Source organism: Strongylocentrotus purpuratus, unplaced genomic scaffold (genome assembly GCF_000002235.5).
Source record: "Strongylocentrotus purpuratus isolate Spur 01 unplaced genomic scaffold, Spur_5.0 spur5_scaffold_1, whole genome shotgun sequence".
In the NCBI taxonomy this organism is placed as follows: domain Eukaryota; kingdom Metazoa; phylum Echinodermata; class Echinoidea; order Camarodonta; family Strongylocentrotidae; genus Strongylocentrotus; species Strongylocentrotus purpuratus.
This window is the reverse complement of record NW_022145594.1, coordinates 11,850,095-11,869,513: the sequence shown is the minus strand read 5'-3', so window position 1 is coordinate 11,869,513 and position 19,419 is coordinate 11,850,095. Positions and strand designations below refer to the sequence as shown.

Below are 19,419 nucleotides of genomic sequence, written 5' to 3'. Positions count from 1 at the left end.
GGATAAATATTTCAAATGAAATTCTGTACATTTCTATGGAAGAAAACTGCTACACAAAAGATATTTTGTATAGCAGTCATGCAAAAATGCATAGCAAATTGCGATGCGATACCAGGAAAATTATTCCCTGCTACTATACATGTATAGTTGAACCCATTTATCTTTTATATCTGTTCTTGTAGGTGCCACTTCAATGTTGTTAAATAGATATCAGGCATTATTATTTTCTTTTATTCTTTCAATGCATTCAGATCATCAGCGTAGACAGTTTAAAGCAGACCGGTCGAAGGGCAAGTACACAAGAGGTGTACCGCCATCTCCGCAGTCAGATACCTCCCTCTGTAACCAAGGAACAGCTCTCCCCGCCCCCACACTGGTCCCACTACAAGACGCTCTCCGTCGTCATGGAAACCAACAACAAACGCCAGAACCGCTTCATCCAAGTGCAGTCGCCCCCCTCCATCTATCCACCGGACAACGTTCTCCTGATTGAGTACGAATGCCTGCCAGGCGAGACGGCCGCCGTTGAAGTCGAGGTGTGGACGGTCTACAACCAACGCTTGCGCACAGTCAGACACGACTGGAAGTGCAGTGAGCACTCCAAACACTTGCGGAAAGTCTTTCAAACGTTACAGCTACCCGACGGCGTCGTATATCAACCGGACTACTTGAACCGGGATGTCCAGATCATCGAAAGGATTGAATTGTCTGTATGGATATTAAGCACGGACCTTGTCAGGTCAAGGAGGAGAGGGTATTATGAGGCGGCCACCGCGAAAGCGAGGTACAGCGTGCAGGTTCTGTCCACGTATGCCAGGCCGAGGAAGAGACATCACAGCATCGGGTGCTTGACCTGGGAAGCAGAGATGATGCTGAGACACAGCCGACGGTGGAATGGAATCCTACAGTGCAATAGAGAAAAGGGTAAAGTGTAAAACATTCAAGTCACCCTGTTTTTTGGATTCAAAGGGTACATACAGTATATCTGAAATTTTTGTTAGGTGGTGTGCTTATTTAATACTTTGAAAAATTCAAACAAAAAGTAAAAAAAAAAAAAAATCAAATTTTTTTTTGGAAGGGTAAAGGTTACTGAAATTTTTGTTTGGTGATGTGGTTACTTTATACTTTGGAAAATAAACCTACCGCAGGGCTCGAATTACCCACCGGCAATCGGCAATTTGCCGCCATGCCCCTCTCACTGGCCGGAATGCCCTTTTCAAAATCAAACCGTTTACGGCCACAATATTTTAATCCACAAAAGTTTTGCCGACATTATAGTCATCGTAAGCCAACCCGACTTGTAATGTTCAAAAAGGTTTTGTTGCCCATACAGAGCTCTAAAAACAATGATAGTCGGCAAGGTTTTGTTGCCCCTCCGGAGCTTTAAAAACAATAATTACCGGAAGGTTTTGTTGCCCCTCCGGAGCTCTAAAAACAATGATAGTCGGCAAGGTTTTGTTGCCCCTCCGGAGCTCTAAAAACAATAATAGTCGGCAAGGTTTTGTTGCCCCTCCGGAGCTCTACAAACAATATTTATCGGCAAGGTTTTGTTGCCCCTCCGGAGCTCTAAAAACAATTATTACCGGAAGGTTTTTTTGCCCCTCCGGAGCTCTAAAAACAATGATAGTTGGCAAGGTTTTGTTGCCCCTCCGAGGCTCTAAAAACAATAATAGTCGGCAAGGTTTTGTTGCCCCTCCGGAGCTCTACAAACAATATTTATCGGCAAGGTTTTGTTGCCCCTCCGGAGCTCTAAAAACAATTATTACCGGAAGGTTTTTTTGCCCCTCCGGAGCTCTAAAAACAATGATAGTCGGCAAGGTTTTGTTGCCCCTCCGAGGCTCTAAAAACAATAACTATCGGAAGGTTTTGTTGCCCCTCCGGAGCTCTAAAAACAATATTTATCGGCAAGGTTTTGTTGTCCCTACGGAGCTCTAAAAACAATAATAGTCGGCAAGGTTTTGTTGCCCCTCCGGAGCTCTCAAAACAATAATTACCAGAAGGTTTTGTTGCCCCTCCGGAGCTCTAAAAACAATAATAGTCGGCAAGGTTTTGTTGCCCGTCCGGAGCTCTAAAAACATTAATTATCGGCAAGGTTTTGTTGCCCCTCCGGAGCTCTAAAAACAATAATTACCGGAAGGTTTTGTTGCCCCTCCGGAGCTCTAAAAACAATAATTACCGGAAGGTTTTGTTGCCCCTACGGAGCTCTAAAAACAATAATAGTCGGCAAGGTTTTGTTGCCCCTCCGGAGCTCTAAAAACAATAATTACCGGAAGGTTTTGTTGCCCCTCCGGAGCTCTAAAAACAATAATAGTCGGCAAGGTTTTGTTGCCCCTCTGGAGCTCTAAAAACAATAATAGTCGGCAAGGTTTTGTTGCCCCTCCGAGGCTCTAAAAACAATGATTATCGGAAGGTTTTGTTGCCCCTCCGGAGCTCTAAAAACAATATTAATCGGAAGGTTTTGTTGCCCCTCCGGAGGTCTAAAAACAATAATTACCGCAAGGTTTTTTAGCCCCTCCGGAGCTCTAAAAACAATATTTATCGGCAAGGTTTTGTTGCCCCTCCGAGGCTCTAAAAACAATAATTATCGGAAGGTTTTGTTGCCCCTCCGGAGCTCTAAAAACAATAATAGTTGGCAAGGTTTTGTTGCCCCTCCGGAGCTCTAAAAACAATAATTACTGGAAGGTTTTGTTGCCCCTACGGAGCTCTAAAAACAATAATTATCAGCAAGGCTTTGTTGCCCCTACGGAGATCTAAAACAATGATAATCGGCAAGACTTTGTTGCCCCTACGGAGATCTAAAACAATAATTATTGGCGAGACTTAATTTCCACTATGGAACTCCTAAATTAATTGGCGGGACTTAATTGCCGATACGGAGATATATGAAAGCATATCTTCATCGAAATGACTGAAACGTTTGGCACAAAAACCGTAATGACTCAGGCTTAGTTTTTCAATCCATCCTTTTTATTTGAACCAATCAATATCGGGAAGTTTTGTTTACCCATCGTTGGTTCAACATCTTTACTTCGCGTTGTGACCTTTTTTGGTGCGTTTTCACAGTTTTTAATCAGTGAAAAACTTGGATTTTTCTCGGGAGGAGGGTCTGGAATTAAATCAGAAAAGGATTAAGAGTCGAGATAATGGTACAAAGAATCGTCTTCTTTCCCATACGTTTTAATTAAAACGTCATAGCTTCCGCCCATCGCGCGGGAGGAGTGTGAATTGAGTTCAGAAAAGGATAATACCGGTAGTCGACATCGAGACGAATCGTCTTCTTTCCCTAATAATTTATTAAAAACGTCTAAGCTTCCGCGCTTTCCTTGGAATTCAGAAAAGGATAAAGAGTCAAGAACGGCACAACGAATCATCTTCTTTCTCTAATAATTCAATGAAACGTCAAAGGGGGAAACTCCCCCCCCCCTCCAGCTCCCTCCCCCCTCCAGCTCCCCCCCCCTTAATTTTTTTTTGAAAAGCATTTTAAAGAGAAATAGAAAGAAAGAGAGCAAGAAAGAAAAAATAGTTAACTACCAGTTTCTCAACAAAATAAGGTATCAAAAATTGCTCATCTGATCGTAATTAAACGCCTAAAACCCCTGAGCTTCCGTGGGCTCTGCCCCCGGGACCCAACCAAGGGCCCTTTGGCAGGCCTCTTGATACTCATCTGACTGCAATTTAGTGCCTAAAACCCTTGATCTTCTGGGGGCTCCGCCCGCTGGACCTCACGCCAATCAGTGTTCTGCCAGTGTCACAAATAAAGTATAAAAACATGTTCATCTGACCGTAATCAAATGCTTAAACCCCTGAGCTCCGGGGGCTCTGCCCCCTGGACCCCACTAGATGCTAATCTGACGGTAATGTAATGCTTTAAACCCATGGGCTTCTGGGGGCTCCGCCCGCTGGACCTCACGCCAATCAGTATCCTGCCAGTGTCACAAAAAAGGTATAAAAATATGTTCATCTGACCGTAATCAAATGCCTGAAACCCCTGAAATTCAGGGGTTTCCGCACCCTCGACTCCACCAGGGGCCCTGAGGCGGGCCCCTGAATGCTTATCTGACCGTAATTTGCCTTCAACCCATGTGTTTCCGGGGGCGAACAAGGTATCAAAAGATGTTCATCTGACCGCAGGCACATAGCCGGGGGGGGGGGGGGGGGCAGTGGGGGCGCCCCCCCAAAAAAAAGCCAAAAAAAGAGAGGAGAGAAAAGGAAGAGGACGTATGAAGAAAAAGGAGCAGACAAAAAACATTTTTGAAATTCAGACAAGGATTAAGAGTCGAGAACGGTACAACGAATCGTCTTCTTTCTCTAATGATTTAATGAAACATAAAAGCTTCCGTGCTTTGCGCGGGAAAGGGAAAACTGTATTCATGCAGGCGAGGATTATTTTCGAGAACGGTACAATGAATCGTCTTGTTTCTCTAATAATTAAATTAAATGTCAAAGCTTCCGCGCTTCGATCGCGCAGGAGGTGGGGGAACTGAATTTAGACAAGGATTAAGAGTCGAGAACGATACAACGAATTGTCTTCTTTCTCTAATGATTTAATAAAACGTAAAAGCTTTCGCGCTTTGCGCGCGCGGATGGGGGGGGGGAAACTGAATTCAGACGAGGATTAAGAGTCGAGAACGGGACAACGAATCGTCTTCTTTCTCTAATGATTTAATGAAACGTAAAAGCTTCCGAGCTTTGCGGGGGAGGGGGGGGGGATGAATTTAGACGAGGATTAAGAGTAAAAAACGGTACAACGAATCCTCTTCTTTCTCTAATGATTTAATGAAACGTAAAAGCTTCCGCGCTTTGCGCGGAAGCGGAGAAAGGGGAACTGTATTCAGACGAGCAGGCACGTACGCAGGGGGGGGGGTTTGGGGCGTTAAACCCCCCCTTCGGTTTTTTTATGTCTGTATTTTGGAGCAAACCCCCCCCCCCCCATTTTTTTTTTTTTAAATGAAACACACAGACAAAAAAAAATTATGCCAATGGCTGATCTAAAAAAGGTGACCTCACCCCCCCCCCCCCCCCCCACCCCTCCCCCCAACCTCAAAGGGAACAAAATGTCAAATTTTCAAATTTCAATGGTTGGCTGAGTCGTTGCGATTTTTTTTGGGGGACAAAAAATAAGTGCCCCCCCCCCTAAGGAAGAAATCCTGAATCCGCCCCTGGGTGCACATATCCCCCCCCCCCACCTTGAAAACAACGGCGTGAGGTGATTTTACGCGCACTTTCCACGTTGGCCTTAGTGCCCCTTAGGATAGATTTGTGCCCCTTTCAGTGGATTTGTGCCCTCTCAAAAAAGTGGCCTTGACCCAAATTTGATGTAATTCGAGGCCTGCTACCGGTATATGTACATGTATAACAACAATTTTTGCTGCTCATAAAACTGCATTAAAGATGCTAATTTGACAATCTAAAGCAAACAAAATGCAGCTGTGTGCATGATGTTTTAAGGAATACACTTAGTGTGCATGTACATGTACATTATGTACAGTATGCGTTAAAACTGTTTTGCTGATCATGAGTCATTAAAGTAGATTTTGTCATTTAATTGTATAAAATATGATGGGTTCCTTCAAAGTGTGCTTTAGTTGAGAAGATCCCAGCCTTGTCAGCGGGTGGATGAAAAACTTTATACAGAAGTAGCAAGATTATCATTTTACTATACATATTTCTTATTTCAACAGAGGTCATTGACCTAATGACCTTCCCCGTAGCCCTCCACAACGGATTACACGGTCTTTCAAGAAACATCCCTCCGTATAAAGAACCAGGCCTGAGACAGCTCATGGATGCCAATATCAATAACCCCAAGTGAGTAGACCAGTGAAACCTGTATATAAAGATAACTCAAGGGTGACAAGAAAAGTTGTCTTTATAGACAGGTGGTCTTTCTGTACAGGTCCCTTTAGTACAGATCTAAATGAGAAACAATTGTCAAAGGAAACAAATTGTGTTGTCTTTTTGGACGGGTGGTATTTATATACAGGTGGTCGCTAAAGCAGGTACTACATTTCTATCTACTTAGTCTGCAGGCACAGGCTCTAATACCACCAAACCTAACAAACTATTACATTAACCCTAATGGCGCCAAATCGGTCAGTTGGAATCAGTCTTTAGTCTTTAGTGTTGAAGGACCAATTTGAGTACAATTAAACACAACTTACAATGTATGAGTAATAGGAAGAGATCTTCAAGGTAACTTCTGCTGGCTATGATTGCAGGGATTTCCGCCGATTTCAAGATTTTTTTTTCCTTCTAATCCTTACCGTAACCCTAACCCAGGACCCCCATTTAATCTTTCTCCTTTTGAGGAATTTCTCTGTCTCATCCCTTTGATTTACAATCACATTTGATTTTATGACGTCTCGCAATTTGCAGTATGAAAAGAAAAGTCTTGCTTGGTATACTTTTTCATAAGGATTCCATATTTTATTATCCAGGTTTACGATATCTGCATACATCTACATCACCGAATACTGCAAGCATTCCATGTGTAGCCTCATTCATCGCAAGACACAGTACACCAATAGATATGTTACTCCCCTTATCTTCTTAAGAAACGATGGTAAGTCTGAAACCTAATGAAAACATTTGTTTTAAAGGCCCACTGCACTACTTGTAGCTACTTGCGCCCTCTATATAACAAACAATGCCTAATCGGTGACCATTGGTCCCCCATGATCCTCTTTTTCTTATGTTAACTGAGAGCTGAGTTGATGAGATAATCACCTGTCCAGTGACCTTGCAGGGCGGTCTAATCCCTCCTGTAAACTACGGCAGATAAACTTTAAAGAAATGCATTGGAAAGTATCACTGGAGAAACCTGAAAGCAAGAAAAGACAAGTATTAGAGTTAGATTTGGAAGAAATTATATATGTTACGTGTAGATGCTTAACTTCTTATTTAAGAAATCAAATCAAAGTTTTTGATAGATCTCAATCAAAAACATACAATTGTAAAGGCAGTTCAATGTAAAATACACAAGAACGTCGAGTCCAATAAATTAAAGTAAACTGAGAATGATAAGAGGGGAAATAGGGCCCCTGTAGAAAGCAGGAATGAACTTGTAGGTATCGGGTTCTAATAAGAACAAAACAACAGCAAAATAACACATTTTGTGATTTGGTTTTTTGTGTATGCCTTTGGAAGATTCTGTAAATTCATTCCTTTTTCCCCATATGACATAGACTATAATGAGTTGAGTTTGAGTTTGAGTTTGAAGTTTATTATCCAAACAAAAGTATATCAATATAACAATCAAATGTGAATGGTTAACATTGAAAGGATAAATGGGACCAGAAAATAGCATTTAATGCTAATCGTGTCTGGTACACCTAACACACAAAAGTATCACAGCAATGAATGAGAATGTAATGAATAAATATGAATAACTATGAATAATGATGAACACAAACTGACATGCCAGTTGTAATTTCATTGCATAAATTGAAAACTACTAGAGTGAAATTACGTCATCGCTGCCATTTAGTGTTCAGAAAAGCAAATTACGAATAAATAAATAACTATGGATATTTCCTTTACTTTACACCACATTTTGTTTCTTTCATTGTTCTCATCAGGTCATGTATTTGTTCAGATAGAGGATGAGAAGAAGTCGTACATGAGCATGATCAACAAGATCAAACTACCCCTCAAAGAATGGCTGCACATGGTCTATGTTCAGGATGGCAGAAAGGTATCTTCTTTTTCTTTTTCAATTTGAGTACTGTACAGTACATCCCTCTTTTACAGAGTATTGTCATGCTATACTGGGGTGTGGAGGTGGACCACTACACCGGGGTTTCCCCCTACTCTTATACGAATGGTGCAGTAACATGCAAAGGTAGTGACTCTTCTCTGCAAGAGGCCTCCATTTAACGTCCTATCCGAGGGACGGAGTGTTTCCAACTTAACATAGCCTGCGTCTATGAAACAAGGGGAGGGGCACATTAACACACAATGCAGGCTTCGGTCATCCGTCTGGGTGGGATCCGAACCCAAGATTTTTGGTTTGACAGGCAGACGCTTTACCGACTGAGCCAACTCGCCACCCAATAAAAAACAATTGTCATGTAATCGTTGAAGGCTTCTATTGTGATGATAGATTTGAGCGATGTTTGCAGTACACTGCTTATTTTTTCGACAGGTCTAGTTGGCGCTGAAAAGGGCCCACTCAGGCTCTATCTCGACGTTTCGATAGGTTGTACAATATTGTCTTCAGGATGAGTATGCATGGTTGGATAGGGGAGAGAGGGTGTGAGAGAGAGAGGGTGTGAGAGAGAGAGAGAGAGAGGATCAGAGTGAAAAAGAGAGAGAGAGAGAGAGAGAGAGAGAGAGAGAGAGGAGGGAGAGAAGGAGAGAGAGGGAGAAAAGGAGGAGAGGTTAAGTGAGAGAGACAGAGAGAGAGAGAGAGAATGAGAGGGAGACAGAGAGAGAGAGAGAGAATGAGAGGGAAACAGAAAGAGAGAGAGAAAAGGAGGGGTTTATATGCATTGGTCGGATGGTTCTGATTGTTTGGCTAAGGATGGATCCAGGGAAGTGTTTCACAAAGACTAAGATCAACTTTAAGTTTGACTTACTTATGGCAGGCCATTCATGCCACTGATTGCTCCCACCATTGGTCACTCAATTATGGTCGTTAGATAATATTTTGAACTTCAATAATGAACTATCATAAATCAGTAAATTCTGTAGATTTGTGACCATGATTTGTACGTCCCTTGAGAGATCAATGCCAGTAAATGGTGAGAGCAAACAGTGGCATGAACGACATGCCATACTTAAGTCCATCTTAAAGTTGATCTTAGTCTTTGTGAAGCACTTCCCTGATGGATCGGTACAACCTATCAAAACGCCTAGATAGATTATGTTTGAGTGGGACCTTTTCAGCGCCAACTAACCCTGTCAAAAGGATATGTGGTGCAACCTGAACAATTTGGCTGTCATATTTCGAGTATGAGGGAATTTGAAAAGCAAACTATTTAGGAGACATTTTTACTATGACATTCTTCCAAATGGACATCCAAAGAATGAGAACACTCACAAAGCCCTATCCTTTACCTATCCCTTCCTTGCAGTGGTCGGTCCAGTTCTACACACAGTCCTCGCCCACGTCCACCCATCTCATCGGGAGGAGTGCGTTTGCAAACGACGTCCACTATAACGAGACCGAGGCTTTCTATCACGTTGGCGGCAGCAGTGCAGTCAGGTCGTTCAGCGGGTTCATGCTGGAAGCTAAACTTTGGAGGCGCCAGGCTCTAGACCCTACTAAAGTAAGATACAAGTATAAGTAAATAGAAGCATAGATAGACTGGTAGATAGATATATAGATGGATAAATAAAAACATGATTAAATAGATAGACAAAAAGATGAATAAATATATCTGAATAAACATAATTAATAATTGAATAAACAATACACAAACAAATAAAGAAATTAATGCATTATTAAATAAAGTAAACAAATAATGAAATACATGAAATAAGAAAATAAAAGTAAACAAGTAATAATTCTGAACGTTATTTCAGACTGCATTAAGGTAAATATCAGGGAAGGGGTTGAACAAAACCCTTCCCCTTCTACCCCCCCCCCCCAAAAAAAAAAAAAAAACAAGAGAGAGAGAAAGAGAGAGAGAAAGCTGAGGATACATCAATGCCAACGAGTGATATGATGATGTGAAAAAAAAACTTAAATGTAGAAACCCAGGTATTTGCTATTTGACATCTGATGTACTCAAATTAGATTTGTTTTCTAAATTGCCTACACTTTATTGGGAGAATAAATAGTTGTAGTCCCTTGTAAGCATTTAACATTAGTTGTTGCTAGGTAGGACAAACATTATGGCTTACCCTACTGACTACCGAAATACAATTATTTGTGACAGGTGAATGGAATCATTTGTATCGAGGCATAATAATAATAGCCTAATAGTCCACTCCAAATTTTATTAAACCAAAATGGAAATTCTTTTTGCCCAATTGATCGTGAGCCCGGCTGCCACTGAGCAGCACCAGATCGATGTTGCTCTATCCCTTATTAATGTATGCATTAAACTTGGTTACATTACAAAAAATGGCTTATTGGTAATGTGATATTTCATTCTATAACAGGTACCCATGACTCCCGTTGATAAGCTCAATTATACGACTGGCATCTCAAAGTACTACCGGGAATGTGATCGCCTGCACGTATCCATGGAAATGGTCTTTAACAACTTCAAGCTCAAGCACCAGGACAAGCTCAAGAAGAGTAAGTAGTGATATTATTTCTTCTTCTTCTTCCTCGGTAAATGCTACTTCATACAGCGAAGATTACGCACTGCAGTGTGGTGTGTGCCATGTCCAAAATTTAAATGGGAAGTCCACCCCAATATTAAGTTGGTTTTACTAGAAACAGAAAAATGAGAGGATTATGTCGGTGACATTTTGAGCAAAATCTGATTAGAAATGAGAGAGTAATGAATTTTTTGAGGTGCAATCAATCAAACACAAATTGCCAACTCTGTGATGTATGTTGCAAGCTCCTCTCCCTTTGCCTTATACAAAAAAACTTCAAACAATTATATTTTCCCTTCAGAAATTTGTTGATCGTACATTCACCCTGAATATTGTTATTGCAAATATGTTTTTATGGAACAAGTCTATTCCTTCATCAATATCCAAGAAAATTAATTTTTACAAAATTTTCTGTACAGAATTTGATAGTGGTGGTCATTTTACCTGACAGGTAAGAAAGCAATAGATGCTTGTTAGTAAGCGACCAGAGAAGAGCTCGCAAGATATGTCACAGTGTTGCCAATTTGTGCTTCACTGATGACAAACTTCCCCACCTGAAGAGGTAGTGGAAATATTAAAATTGTTATTAATTGTATTTCTTCATATCAAAGTGTCTCTAATAATTTCTTTCAACATTCAGTGACTTGTCCGAGCATTCATCCATTCCTTGCCAACAACCTTGCTGCTGAAGAGCCACCACACTTACAACCTTCCTGCAATTCATGGCAGCAACCTGCACCCAAGAGACAACTCAAACTGTGGAGGTTGCTGAAACAAAGTGCTGCCGTCAACAACAGCTACGCTGCAACACACGAGTGGATTGGGCACCAACTATATCAGCATGTTCTAGAAAGGCTGGTAGGTAGACTATTCCTGGCATTCAGAAAACGGGGCGTCGTGGCGTGGGCCTGTAATCCAGCTAACAATGGAAGTTACAAACTGATTTAGCCAAGGACGCAGGTTCGAAACTAGTGCTGTAGCCGAACCGCCGAACCGAACGGAAGTTCGCCGAACATGGCACTTCCGAACCAAACCGAACCGAACCGAATGCAAAGGCCTGGTTCGGATGTTCGGCAGAAAAATATAAAAGTTTTTGCCAGCTAATAAACTTGTAATTTTGTACCTAATTTTCATGTCATGATTGCTCATTTTATATTTACTCTTTTCCCATTTTCCGCCTTTGTGATTTATACCTATCAAGTGGTGCATGGGCGCGACTTCACTGGCGCCATTTAAATCCCAAATCCTGACCACGCTACGTCGCAAGCCATAAACAAGAATACATGTGCGTAATCAAAATATGTTCAGCTCGAACCCATTCAACAAAAAATTAATATTTTAATTGTAACAATATCGGACAAATTTTACGATATAAATAATGAAATAAATATATATTATAGTATGGTATTTATTTATTAAGAAAAACTACGGATTTTATATTTTTCCTATTAAAAATAAAAACTTATAAAAAACAGTTATTGACGAGCCTAAATTTCTATTCAAGATGGCAGCTTTCATGACTCTAACATTAGACAACAACCATCTCGGAAAATCTTTAACAAATATCATTTATTGACAAATTGAAAACATGATTCTTTTAAAATTGAAAATAAAACATGATTCAAGACGGAAATACGAATGTAAGTAGTATTTTTCTTTACAAATAATTACGTTTAGAGCAGTTTTTAATGTGAAATTCGAACTGGTCGGACGCAGTGTGCAGAGGTACTCCGTGCTGGTCGGGCCCGGCAGGCCGGCCGGCCCGCCCAGTGCCGACCGCCGTGGCTATAATGCTGCTTGCTATTATATTATCGAACCCCAAACCGAAGCAAGTTCGGGTGAAAAATTGTCGAACTCTGCCGAACCGAACCGAACACGAACATAGCGTCTGACTTACAGCACTATTCGAAACTGAGTCACCTCTTTTGGACGGTAAAGTTAAAGGTCGGTCCCCAGACGTAAATAATCATATCTGATTGATACACGTTTATAAAAACCCAATTACACACACAGACATGTTCTTATATCGCAGGGTTTCTGAGGTTATGGGATAATATGTTCTTCTTTAAAGTCATGGAAAGCCATCCTTAAGGCAATTGATCCTGGGTGTTGGCTGTGTGTGGCTATGGCAGCCTTCCAGTTTGAACTGACAATGGGCATGGTATTAGTGCACCGCTTGGATGACGGAACCTGTACCAAAATGGGACTTTTCTGGTCATGGAAAAGGGCTAAATTGGTCATGGAAAGTCATGGAATTTGGTTCTCGTACATCTATGTACATATTTTTCTAAAGATGTGGTAGTATACAAATATTGACTGCTCATGAGGATGATGGTGGGAACTATCACTCCCAAGGTGGTGTTCACACCGGCCCTTCTATCATCCCCGAGGCGAAGCCGAGGGGGTGATAGAAGGGCCGCCGTGTGAACACCACCGAGGGAGTGGTAGTTCCCACCATCATCCGATTACAGAGCAGTCCATATTTGTTTTATATACCTCATCCTTTTTATTGATTCATGATTAGTTCTAGCTGTAGGTCTAGATCTAGCTCTAAAAAACAGGAAACGAGATCAAGAGGAATTCACTCACCAGAATAAGCAAAATCCAACATCAAGTCAAAATTAAAGGCAAGAGTATTGAATTCCAACGCGCTGCGCGTAACCGTGCGCGCGATTGCGGTAGCCTAGCAACTCAAAAAATTGGTGTGCGCAACTAAGTCGCGGGAGGGGTTAGGGGTCCTATCCCGGGGTTTGATAGTAGCTATCAAACCCTCTGACGTAATAATACTTGATAGATCGAAATGCTCTTTGACATGTGATATAGTTTTGACCAATCAGTGAATGGCAATCTATGTATGAGGTATATAAAAAAAAATTAGTTATCTGCTTCTAAATATTTTGGAATTGAGAGAACAGTTCAAAATAAATGAATAATTCTGTGAGAGTAGGAATAGCTCAAATATATATATTTTGTTTGCTCAGATCAGGAAGGAACTTAAGAGGTTGAGTTCTGGGAAAAGGTGAAAAATAATTTGTGAAAGTTATCATTGTATTATGCAAGTGTGGAAGAACATGAGTATTCGCTGACAAGCATTGCTCTTTGAATGTCTCAATATTCTAATCATGGCATGTAACATTAATAAAATTGGGACGAATTTTCATGCCACATGTGTACAGTGCTTGTATCTTTACCAAGACTGGGCCAAATTTCTTATCATTTTGATGATTCCAGAACCTTGCAGTACACACCAATACTTATATGCTAGATGATCAACCTTTTCTGATCGATTCCACATCGTTTCTTTCACAATGCAATTGCATGATCAGAACTCAACTTGATCTTTAACTTGTATTAATAACGAATTCATTTTTCCTCTTTAAAACCAGCATACTAAAGGCCTTGGAGGTATGCAAGCAAATATACCATGGCTTAGACAAGCTAGTTGCTATGGTAACATGGATGCTGCAGGTTTCCTAGCAACAGTATACAACGCAGGACTGGGAGTACAGACCAATGAGTCTATGGTAAGACCTGGGACCCCTTTCACAAAGCCTTATATCAATGACAAATGACCAAAATCAGTGACAAATCTGCTGACCACCAATCAGAAGCAAGGATTTCAGTAGCTTATAGCAAAACCTTTCAATTGTCACTGATGACAAGTTTGTGAAAGCCCCCCCCCCCCCTGGATCATCCAAAATATTAGCTCTATGTATAACGTGTAGTGACTGGAACCATACAGGGTAGCCCAAAAATGCAATAGCTGAGATCTATCATCTCGATGACATAATTGGCAAATTGTCTGATTTTTTTTTTATTGGGTAGATAATTATTTCCTGAGTAAAATCTACAAATAGGGTTATTTTTGTGAGGCAGTGTCATTCTAAAATTGGCTACTTTTGCAACTGTAGTCATGCTTGAAGCAGGAAGAAATCAATATTGAAAATTCTTTGATATGAAATTCACTGATTGAAGTTTTTTTTTTTTCAATAAAGGGAAAACTGCCAACCATGTATTGTGATGTAGGGCTTAATATCAATTTCCATGTAAATGGATTATTCTAAGAATATTGTAAACAACAAAGGATCCTGCTACATCTCTTAAAAGAGAATTTTTTTAAATAATTGTTTTTAAACTTGGAAGGATCATTTACTCTCCAGGTCGGATTACCTGTTAGCTGTAGAGTCGTGTGCTATAGAATATGTGCTATATGCTCTATATTCAGTCTATCTTTTTGCTGATCCACATAAACAATATTCTCTTCATACATTACCACAGGCTTTAATCTACTGGCTGGCAGCAGCGCAAGGTGGTAGTCGTCTAGCAATGATAGCCCTAGCTAACAAACATCACCAAGGTGTCGATGAAGTCCCTGTCGACATGGACTATGCATTCAGTAAGGAAGTATTCTGTATTTCAAAGTCCATTCTTATTTTTCATGGTGTACATCTAAAGCACTGTGGTTCAAACTTCGTAATGTCCCTACCTAATCCGTAATTTGCCATTCATAAAGAGATAAAGCTATGCTAGGTGATGAATTTGAATTTCCCCTCTTTAATGCAGTACATGTAAGTATTTAATTCAATTTTGTTGGTTTTATTATAAAAAATAGAACATAGCAAAAGTCTTGAGACTTAAATTGTCATTTTTACAGTAAAATACAAGAAAACGTGAACTAAGGTTACAAATTGTACGTTTACATGTAGTACTTCAGTATCAACTAAAAAGGAGAATGTGACTTCATGCATAAAAAAAAACAATGTTATACAGTAATTATTATATAGAATTCTATCGGATAGATTTTTACAAGAATCATCCTTTCTTTCTATTCCTCTTTTCAGATTATTATTACCAGATTGCACTGGAAACAGTTTTGGACAGAACCAAGCATACAGAAAGTGATGTAAGTGTAGAAAGTTACACTGTGTTTCTCTGCTTGAACAGTGGAACCTATAAGTAAAGACCGCTGTAGGGAAACATGAAAAGTGGTCTTTATATGCAGGTGGTCTTTTTGTACATGTACAGGTTCCTTCAGTACAGGTTTCAATGAAAAACCATATTCAAGGGAAACAAAAATTGTGGTCTTTATAGACATGACGTCGCTAAAGCAGGTTTGACTGTATGTGAGAATCATATAAGTGGTTATAGAGACATGCAAAAGTTTCTAGTTGTTGTGCAATGTCTTTTCATTTCAAAGGTTCCATTGATATATTTGTGTTGATTGAAAACTCGCTTCATGAGGTGATGGAAAGAAAAATAGTATGTGGGATGTGACAATGGCATGGAAACGGCATGGAAATCGTCTGAGTTTTTTTCCTGAATATTTGACTCCAGGTGCAATATTTCACTGTTTAATGGACATTCATTTTCATGTTCCGATTGCTCAAACTTGAGGTTTTATTGTCTTTTGAAGAAGAAAAAAAGCACTAACCCTGTAAATATATATATATATATGTATGTCATTTCTCTGTTGTGGCTTTTATTGATAGATTTTTTGGTTTGAATTATATTATTCAGTACAATGCATTTGACCTCTTTTTCAAACATTATTTAATTCCACTTCATATTTTACCCTTTATTTTCATCCAGACTTTCTTTGAAGCGATAAGGCTGACCGATGAACAGCAGCTCCAAACCCAGACCGGTGAGACGGGAGACTACTTTAAATGGCTTAAATACCAAGCCAAACAAGGCGTTGCAGATGCACAGGTAGGATCATAAGTCTACTTACAATGCAAGGGGCAGATCAAAGATTCTGTTTAAAGGTGCAGGGAGGGGGGGGGGGGGGGGGGTGGGCGCAAAATTGCCACCCAAAAATTTGTCTTAAAGCAAAATGCAAAATTAAGATTAACATTACACACTACAGTGTGAGTCAAAAAAAAGTTTACTCCTAGAAAATTGCTAATTATTTAAAAAATGATCGATGAACATTAAACTGTTATATGTCTTATGAAAGAGTGTTTTATCCCAAATCATTTGGTACCATTTTTGTGGGGTATGTGTTCACGCTTGGATGAACAGGAGACATTGTTTGCGAGAGTGCAAAAATCGAATTCCGCCAAAGTTGCCTATGTGATCTTTGAATAAAACAATTGGGATTTGGGTATTAATTCGGTCATTGCAGATCCAAATAACACCCCTAACAAAATTAATCATGCCACACATATCAAATATCGAATATCAAATATCAACGAACATTTTTGAGCGTGTGTGTGGGTGTGTGTGTGACTTTGCCCTTTGCAAAAATATATGCAATGCAATTCATTTGATACATTGAATCCATTCTCTCACTTCGCTCATCCCAACATAATACATACTGAAAGCATCACTTTGGCACAAGTCGATTTTTACACTCTCGCAAACAATGCCTCTTGTTCATCCAAGCGTGAACACATATCACACAAAAATGGTACCAAATGATTTGGGATAAAACACTCTTTTATAAGATGTATAATAATTTACTGTTCATAGATGATTTTAAAAATTATTTGACTCACACGGTATATGCAAGGCGCCTTTTCTTTTTGGTCTATTATATGGGGGGGCACATTTTATGTGTTTAGTTATTCAAGCTTAATTAGGTTTTAAATAGGGGGCATGGGCCAGTAGTACCCCCCCCCCCTCTTAACACTGTATCTGTTCCAAATGGTGTGCATTTGCATCCCTACTAGATTTGAGACATTCAAGGATACTTTTCTTGTCAAACAAAACATAAATTCACATCTTGTTTGAATACTCCAGCAAAATATCTTTGGTTGATTGGCTGTAACCTTCTTTGACAATCTTATAGGGGAAAAATTCAAAAATGGTTGGGAGAATTTACAGTTAGAGGGCGTCACACAGTGACGCATTCAAAGAAAACCATAAATATCTTTGTGGTTTGAGAATTTTTTCAGGATTTGTTTGCATGTTAGAGGGTTAGTACGGTAGAAGGAATATAATAAGTAACATTTCATACACAATTACACAGTTTTTTCATCAACCTTCAACAATGTTACCGAGTCACTTTGATTTCTGGTAAAGATGGAAATTAATTTGAGAGCATTCTCATTCATATCGTGACGGTTAGAAAGAATAGATACAACTGATCTTCAGAGATGCTCATATTTAAAATGTGACAAGATATAGCTGGGAAGTTTGATAAATAATATCATTTTGTGTCATAGACAGGGGGATTTGTATTACCAAATCCAAAATTTCTTAAAAGAGCAGCATTATTGGTAGTTATGATTAAAATATTATATGCAATGAGTCTTTAGTTTGTTCTGTGCATGAAATGTTTTTTGTTACCTACCTTTTGATTTGTTTTGTGTTAAAAAATGTAGATTGATTATTTTCTTTTCTGTTACAGTCTGTATCTTTTGCTAGCTTGTACTCTTACATGTATACATAAATGCATGCCAAAATGAATTGTTACTACAGTATTTGCATTTTCTTGCTACTCACTTTCATACACATAATTTGCCACTGTTATAGTTTTTTTTCTTCATCAAATGAATTTCATGTCATTATAATGGAGAAGACTTTGTAGATTGCTTGTATATGTAGTTGCATGGTATACAGGAAACAATCATGGCTAGTAAAAGTGTTTAAATGTTTTTTGCATGTACAATGTAAAGCCTGGCGCACACTCCATGATTCTTCTGCAATCCTATTTTGTAGAATTTGCGGTTACATTAGATATGGAATTCTAAACAACCAATTTCCTCCTGATAATGCTTCTAAATAATGATAAGAATCTGAACAACAGCAATTTTAGAGCATTTAATTCTTCTAGTCAGAATAAAAATCTGTAGACCAGCAAACTACTGGCCTGATGTCACTACGTTTCTGAGCCGATTTAGCTTTTTCCCTTCTAAGGGAGCAAGAAATTCATTGAAAGTTATATTTTTTTTAATCATATGATTATTCAGATCCTCAGTCATTAAGATTTTACATGTCTAAATCTTTGTATCAAATGCTATCAAAACTAGTCAAATCGTGTAGTGTGCGCCTGTCTCAGATAAACAAATATTAAGCTGATTGGACTGCTCTGTGCATGCTTTATTTCCAAACAATTTAAGGATAGGAGTTTAGGACTCATAGCAATAGTATAGTACTTGATGTACATATACACGTACTCATGTATAATCATTGTTATTTGGATCTTTTTACAAATCAATTAATGAACCAACAATGTGGAATGCTGATTGTGAAAAGAAATAGTAGCCTTATAATGTATCATTCCAAAGACAAAAAGTGTCTGGAACCCATCAAAAATAGCCTTTCTCATTTTTAGTGCATGTAATTCATCCATGTCTTTTCTTTCTTCTGTTTTCTCTATCTATCCAATTTCCTCCGCCATTCCATTTTCCTTGAATGTTTCTATCCATTGACTTCTCTTCTTTATGCATCTCTCTCTCTCTTCTTTTCACTCTTTTTTTTCTCACCCTCATGTTTTTCCCTTCCTCCCTCCCCCTCTCTCTCTTCTCTCACCCTCATGTTTCTCCCTCCCTCCCTCCCTCCCCCTCTCTCTCTCTCTCCTCTCTTTCTCTTTCTCTCTTTTGGTTTTCTCTCTCTCTCTCTCTCTCTCCCTCTCTTTCTTCTTTTCACTCTTTTCTCTCACCCTCATGTTTCTCCCTCCCTCTCTCTCACACACGCACATACATTCTCCCTCCCTCTCTCCCTCTCTCCTTCCCCTTCTCTCTCTCTCTCTCTCCCCCTCTCTCCTCTCTTTGTACTATATTTCTATGCTGTATCCTTCCTCCATCTCCCTCTCCTCTTGACCCCGTCACCATAGATCAATCTAGCTCGCATGTATTACCATGGTACCGCTGGGGTTCAGAGAGACATGGCAGCCGCAGCCCAGCTCTATCGCCTCAATGCTGAACAAAACCCCGCCGATCCCATTGCCCAGTATGACTATGCTGTACTTCATCTCAGGGTGGGTATTCCACGGTGAAGGTCAGAGGTCAAAGTTCATGCACAGTTTTGGGTCAGATTTATGGTAATAAGCCTCCAGCTCATCTGTAAAATAGATGTCAGTAGCTGTTATTAAATTCTCTAAAGATGAGTCATTATAAAAACAAAAACAAAATATATATACCGGGTATATAAAAATGCAAATATAAGTATTTGTCCTCATACTGTTTTTTCAAGGTTAGACAC

General features: G+C 39.6%; 1 protein-coding gene across 2 annotated transcripts in view; it reads left to right on the top strand.

The window, feature by feature from the left end:
• The first annotated feature begins 222 nt into the window (after positions 1-222).
• Positions 223-19,419, top strand: part of LOC100888077 (protein sel-1 homolog 3) — a 30,903-nt gene continuing 11,706 nt past the window's right edge. Inside the window, exons 1-12 of one of the 2 annotated variants that reach the window (XM_030977691.1) lie at positions 223-924; positions 5,682-5,808; positions 6,438-6,562; positions 7,578-7,693; positions 9,075-9,269; positions 10,108-10,246; positions 10,913-11,130; positions 13,659-13,796; positions 14,551-14,668; positions 15,114-15,175; positions 15,862-15,981; positions 19,052-19,195. In XM_030977691.1, coding sequence (XP_030833551.1) covers positions 405-924; positions 5,682-5,808; positions 6,438-6,562; positions 7,578-7,693; positions 9,075-9,269; positions 10,108-10,246; positions 10,913-11,130; positions 13,659-13,796; positions 14,551-14,668; positions 15,114-15,175; positions 15,862-15,981; positions 19,052-19,195 — 2,022 coding nt within the window. In that variant the 5' untranslated portion in view covers positions 223-404. The remainder of the gene's footprint in view (positions 925-5,681; positions 5,809-6,437; positions 6,563-7,577; positions 7,694-9,074; positions 9,270-10,107; positions 10,247-10,912; positions 11,131-13,658; positions 13,797-14,550; positions 14,669-15,113; positions 15,176-15,861; positions 15,982-19,051; positions 19,196-19,419) is intronic. The other variant, XM_030977690.1, reaches the window with a different exon arrangement.